This window comes from Henckelia pumila, unplaced genomic scaffold, assembly GCF_033568475.1.
Source record: "Henckelia pumila isolate YLH828 unplaced genomic scaffold, ASM3356847v2 CTG_466, whole genome shotgun sequence".
In the NCBI taxonomy this organism is placed as follows: Eukaryota; Viridiplantae; Streptophyta; class Magnoliopsida; order Lamiales; family Gesneriaceae; genus Henckelia; species Henckelia pumila.
Window position 1 is genome coordinate 2,648,067 of NW_027331833.1, and position 6,427 is coordinate 2,654,493.

Sequence of the window (6,427 nt, forward strand, 5' to 3'; positions counted from 1 at the left end):
GAAAGTAGCACCAGTGAATTAAGTACAGACGAATATGTCAGAGGAACATCAAATATTTGAAGTCGATGCCGCAAATTTTGTGGGAATCAAGGAAGTCAGTTATACAACTCATACAACAACAACTACAATCAGAACTGTCAGAATCAACCCAAGCAAGAGATCAATAAGCTGAGTTTTGAAGAAATCAAGATGAAATATGTTGTTGGGACCAAAGCAAGGCTGCAGAATCAAGAAGCTATGTTGCAAAAGTTGGAGACTCAGATGGCTCAGATAGCAACCCAACTTTTGAGCAGAGCACTCAGATCACTTCCAAGAAACATTGAGAAAAATCCTCAGGATGTTAATGCTATCATGGTTGTGAAGAGGTCACAAAAGGAGGAGATGGAAAAGAGGGACAAAGTGAAGAATATGGAGAGGTCGAACGTTGCAGAATCCAAGGAGGATACGTGCAGTGCTGAAAATTCCTCGACGACAGGTAAAAAAGGTAAGACTTCAAAATCTGATGTTAATGTTGATGTTGATATTTTTAACCTCCCTTTCCCCCATCGAGCTAAGCAATTATTTTTTGATCATCATTTTTAAAAGTTTCTTGAAATTTTCAAGAAACTGCATATTAATATGCCTTTTGCAGATGCTTTAGCTCAGATGTTGAACTATGCCATATTTATGAAAGAATTACTAAAAAATAAGAGGAAGTTGAACGATATGGCTACAGTTACACTGAATGAGAATGCTTGGCTGTGCTGCAGAATAAGCTCCCACAAAAATCTCAGGATCCAGAGATTTTCTCTATACCTTGTCAAATAGGAAAATTTTCATTTAAGCATGTGTTGTGTGACTTAGGAGCCAGTATAAGATTGATGTCGTATTTGCTTGCTCAAAAATAAGGTATAGGAGATATTGAACCAGCCTCTATCTCTCTTAAATTAGCTGATAGATCAATCAAATTCCCGAGAGGGATAGTTGAGAATGTCTTAGTCAAGATAGATAAGTTTATCTTTTCTATTGATTTTGTTATTCTTGACATGGACGAGGATTTTGAGGTTTCTCTGATTCTCGAGCGTCCATTCTTAGCCATGAGTAGGTCTTTAATCGATGTGGAAAAGGGGGAGTTAGTTTTAAGGATGAATGAAGAGCAAGTCGTTTTTCATATGCTTATGTCGTCTAGCGATATCCCAAATTCAAAATCTTGCTCTGCTGTGAATTTTATTGATGTGAAAGGATGAAAGTGTTGGTGAATGTTTGCAGGGTAAGCTGTCTGAAGGAATCGAGCCTATGAAATTTTTTGAGCAAAGAGAAACAACAATAGGCTGCCGAATTGCCAAGAATTATTCCACGACTGTGGATAAACCATCGTGATCGAAAAATTTGAAGATAATACAGTTGGGCTATAGACTATAAATTTAGAGCTGACTGGGAGGCAACCTAGTGTTTGTTAGAACCTATTGGGTGGGATTTAGGTTCTATTGGCAACTTTAGCAATTTAAAAAGATTATGCAAGTAGGCAAGCGGAAGACTTAAAGAAATCAAGATAAATGCGGTAAATAAATGAGTAAAGTAAATAAAGAAGTAAAAGAGATAGGATATGTTTATGGAAGTTTGACGATAAATCGTCTACATCTCCCCTTCTTGGTTAAGGTCGATTAACCAAGGATCCACTAGCACATCAAATGTTTTGGCCTTGATGGGTCCAAGGATATCCGTACAACAACACGATCACCGCGTCGATACAACTCGATACACTTGGCCTTAAGGGCTCCAAGGATAGCTTCACAACTCGAAACAACTCGGGCTTCACACTCAAGTGAATAAAACAACATTTTTCAAGCGTTTATTACAACTCGATACAAATATATTTTGAGGGACTCGAAATAAGCTTCAAATTCTTGAAAGATTGCTTGAATATTGCTTGAAGGATGAGAGGCTCGAAGGTGAGTTTCTTGATCCCAAATGACCTCGGAATGCCTCTATTTATAGTGCAAATTTGGTTGAGATCGTAGTGTCCGTTGAGCGGGTCGTTGCGTCCGTTCGGCGTACTACAGATTTGGTCGAACGAATTTATTCCTTAATTTTTTGATCATGCTTCTGACAGATATCGTTGCGTCCATTCGGCATCAAATTCCATGATTCTTGTGATTTGTTTTAGGCATGAACGTTGCTTCCGATCTAGACTTCGTAGATTCCGTTCTTTGAGCATTACAAGACTTCAGAATAACTTCCAAGATTTTATCTGCCAATGAAAATCTAATCTGCAAAGTCTCATTGTAAATGATTAGTAAAAATAACCTAGTTTTGTTATTATCAAAATAAGATAAGTTATCACATTAAAGACATTAATCTCGTCTATGAGATTTGTATGCGTTTAAGGCGTAAAAATTTCCCTTTTTTGATAATCACAAAACTTGGTTATATAGGAAATAAATATGCAATATTTTTAAACAAATTAAAATACGCATAAAAGTTCTCCTAAGTTAAAAACAAGTTAATAACAATTTTAACAATTGTTTATCACATAATCAAGTTTTATTCTCCCCCTTTATCTTTTAGTAATTTTCTTAAACATTTAATCAAATTAAATCTCCCCCTTTTTGTGATAATAAAAAAGCTAATAAATAAAAAACACAATTTAAGAAAAAATTCATTAATAAAGAAATTTCAAATACAATTTAATTACAACAAAGAAATAAAACTAAGAAGCGTCATCCGAAGGGTCTTGATAATAGGAATCTTCCAGCATAGTGAGTCTATCATTGACATCATCAAAAGAGTTTCGCATCTCTAAAGACAAGTTCGCGATAGATGTCTGAATAGATTGAATGGCAGAGAATTTGCGATCCAAGTTAAGTTCTAGTCTCTGAAAATACTCAAAAAGACGATCGGAAGATGGAGCTGGTGTAGGCGGAGGCTGAGGCATCATTGGTGGAGAAAAAGGTAAATCACCAAAATCACCCAAAGGTGAAGATGATGAAGGAAAAGTAGAAGAGGCAGGAATATTTGGGTCAGTATAACCACTAGGAAATCCTTGCTCTTGAACAGACGGAGGAAGGGGTGAAAAAGGAATATGAAAATGAGTAACAGGATGAAAACGAACAAAAGCCTGACTCGGATCATGCATCCATCTAGAGAATACAAGATTCCATGACAACTCCATTTTAAGAATGGAGGTATGATTGATAAGTGTGTTTAGTATGCATTATTTTTGGTGTTATTTTATATTTATTTCGCATGCATTTATTTTATTTTCGTGAGTTTTGTTAGTATTTTATTTTATTTGCATGCATTATACTCTCTTGGTTGGATTTTGTAGATAATAAAGATTTTGGAACCAAATATGCGAGGTCTACTCCTCGCGCGTGCGCAGAATCATTCGAGCCAAGGCGCGCGCGGGCGAGCTTCTACCTCGCGTGCGCACAGAAGGAATGGACAGAAAGTTTAAGGGAAGCTGCGCGCGTGCGAGCTTCTTCCTCGCGCGCGCGCGAGGCATTTACGAGCCACTGTTTTATTAAGGTGCGCGCGCGCGCGTGTTCGGGACTGTGCAATGTTAAAGAATAATAGGTCAACGAGGATTCTATTTGGCGCGGACCCTATAAATAGAAAATTTATGATCTTTTTGAAGAATTTTTGTCTTTTTGAGTACGCGCGAAGCTTACGGCGGCTGCTGAACAATTTCTCCAGTTTTTTCTTCTATTCTTGTATTTATTTAGTTTATGGTTTTAGACTTTGTTTTGATTAATTATGTTTATTAGTGAGTAGTAGTTTTTATTCGATCAAGGCCACGTGATTGAGCCAGACAATTGATGTATAAAACTTGTTTGTTTATTTGAGATTTTCAGAATTGATTTGATTTTATTATTTATCGAATTTATATTTGTCTTGTGAATTTCCTGGCCAGTTATTTGTTTGCATGTTAATTGATTCCAATTCGACAGAGGAGGTTTCGATTTTGATCGCTTCGATAATCAACATAGTGTAAAACTGACTAGAAATAGAATTCGGTTTCATTATGCGGTTTAGGTGTTTACAGAATTTTCACAGTTAGTCATGCATTCAAATTTGATTAGAATTACGAAATATTAGTTCATCAATATTTGAATAGGTTTGATTGTTCTAGAAATTGTCCTTCGAACAAATTAGGAAAATTCTCGTGAATTAAGATTAAGTCTGATGTCTTAGATCGACTGCTTGTTACATGAATTGTCTGGTACCTACGTGAGTCTTTGATCGAGTTTTTCCCATATTTGAATTAATCCGAATTTTCCCGCTGCGTTTTATTTAATTTAATTTTAATTGTGATTTTTAATTATTAGTTTAAAATCTAAAATCGATATTTTTGATTAGTCTAGATTAAGTAGAAATAAATATATTCTGGTAGTAATAATTATACAATCCCTATGGGTTCGACATTTTAATTTTTTTCACTATCTATAATTTGACCTGGTACGCTTGCCCGTTGATTTTTAATCATATCGATATAGCCGGTCAAGTTTTTGGCGCCGTTGCCGGGGACTGTTTGACATCAGAATTTTTATTTCGCTTGAGATTAGACTTTATTTATTTTTTTAAATTCTGACTATTATTTCTTGGTGATTTTCAGGTACCTTCTGTTGTGCATACATAGCATTCGATCAAGTAAATTATTACCACTTTATTTGGAGATCGAACGCACGCTTAGTAGGATCCGAAAAGCCAAGAAATATATCAATCTCGAATTAGAGTAAGAATCTAAAGTAGAGATGGCGAACAACCGAACTGTTTGGGATATTATTAGGCCGCCAGTTGAAGGTTATGGATCTAGAATAGTTTGCCCCGCTGTTGAGGCGAACAATTTCGAGCTGAAACCCTCTACTATTTAGCTGATCCAATCGCAAGCTAGATTTGGGAGGTACATCTGTTGAAGACCCCTACGCTCATCTGGAGCGTTTTCTGTCGATCTGTGACACGTTCAAGGTGAATGGGGTAATATCTGATGCAGTGCGGCTGCATTTATTCCCATTCTTTCTACAAGGAGAAGCTATTGAGTGGCTAGACGATTTGCCTGCTGGTTCAATCACTACATGGGATCAACTTGTTCAGACCTTTCTGAATAAGTATTTCCCTCCAACGAAGATGGCTAAATTATTTTCTGACATCATCTCATTCAGGCAGAAAGAAGCTGAATCTGTACATGCGGCGTGGACCCGATTCAAGAAGATGTTGAGGATGTGTCCTCAACATAATCTTACTCAGAGCCAGTAGACTCATACCTTCTACAAAGGGGCGGATCAGTCTGTTCGATCCATGCTGGATGCTGCTGCTAACGGAAGCCTATTCAGGAAGACACCAGCGGAGGCATGGGAAATCATTGGCAATATGGTTGAAAGCAACATTGGATGGCCAGATGCTAAAATGGAGAAAAAGGCTGGAGTACTAGAAGTCAACGCATTGGCAACACTGAACGCCAAAATCGATGCTCTTACTCATCAGATGGCAGTTATGCAGACATCTTCAGCCAATCAAGTGCAAGTTCAACAGCCTGACGAACAACAAGTATTTGAATTTGATGCAGCGAATTTTATGGGGAATCAAGGGAGACAGCAGTACAATCCCTACAACAATACTTATAATCCTGGCTGGAAGAACCATCCAAACTTCTCATGGAAATCTGTAGATCCTATAGCTAATACATCGAAGCCAGTCGAGAAGAAGACCTCCTTTGAAGAAATCATGATGAAATATGTAACTGGTACTGAGACCCGTCTACAAAATCAGGAGGCAATGTTGCAGAAGTTAGAAACTCAGATGGCTCAGATAGCAACCCAACTCTCGACTCGTCCTACTGGATCGTTGCTTAGCAACACTGAACCAAATCCAAGGGGCGTAAATGCTATTATGGTCATGTCCTGAGCACAGTCTGAGGAGCAGCAAATGGATGAAGAGAAGATGATGGAAGAGCCAAAAAGTTCAGAGCCCAAGGAGGATATGCGTGCTGAAAATTCCTCAAAGGCAGGTAAGAAAGGTAAGACTTCAAAATATGAATTTAATGATAAGGTTGATATCTCTACACTACCTTTCCCCCATAGAGCTAAACAACTGTTATTTGATTCTCAATTTAAAAAGTTTCTTGAAATTTTCAAAAAACTACACATTAACATACCCTTTGCAGCTGCATTGGCTCAGATGCCGAACTACGCCAAATTTCTAAACACTACAAGAAAAACGGCCAAAGACAACGCTTTTTTCGCGTTGTTAATGTCCCCGAAAAAGCGTTGTCGTAGCCAGTGTTGTAAAAGACCACGCTCAAAGACAACGCGGAAAAAGCGTTGTCGTTTCTGGAAAAGACAACGCTTTTTAAAGCGTTGTCGTATCTATAAACGACAACGCTTTTTCCACGTTGTCTTTGTCACAAAAAATCGTTGTCGTAGTTCAAAAGCTTTTTAAGCGTTGTCTT

The 6,427-nt window shown here is 37.5% G+C and overlaps 1 protein-coding gene across 1 annotated transcript; it reads left to right on the forward strand.

Moving 5' to 3' along the window:
- The first annotated feature begins 4,733 nt into the window (after positions 1-4,733).
- Positions 4,734-5,883, forward strand: LOC140872520 (uncharacterized). The gene is made up of 4 exons (XM_073275369.1): positions 4,734-4,782; positions 4,874-5,160; positions 5,236-5,424; positions 5,479-5,883. Exons 1-4 carry the CDS (start codon positions 4,734-4,736, stop codon positions 5,881-5,883), a joined length of 930 nt encoding a protein of 309 aa, XP_073131470.1.
- The last annotated feature ends 544 nt before the right edge of the window (positions 5,884-6,427 follow it).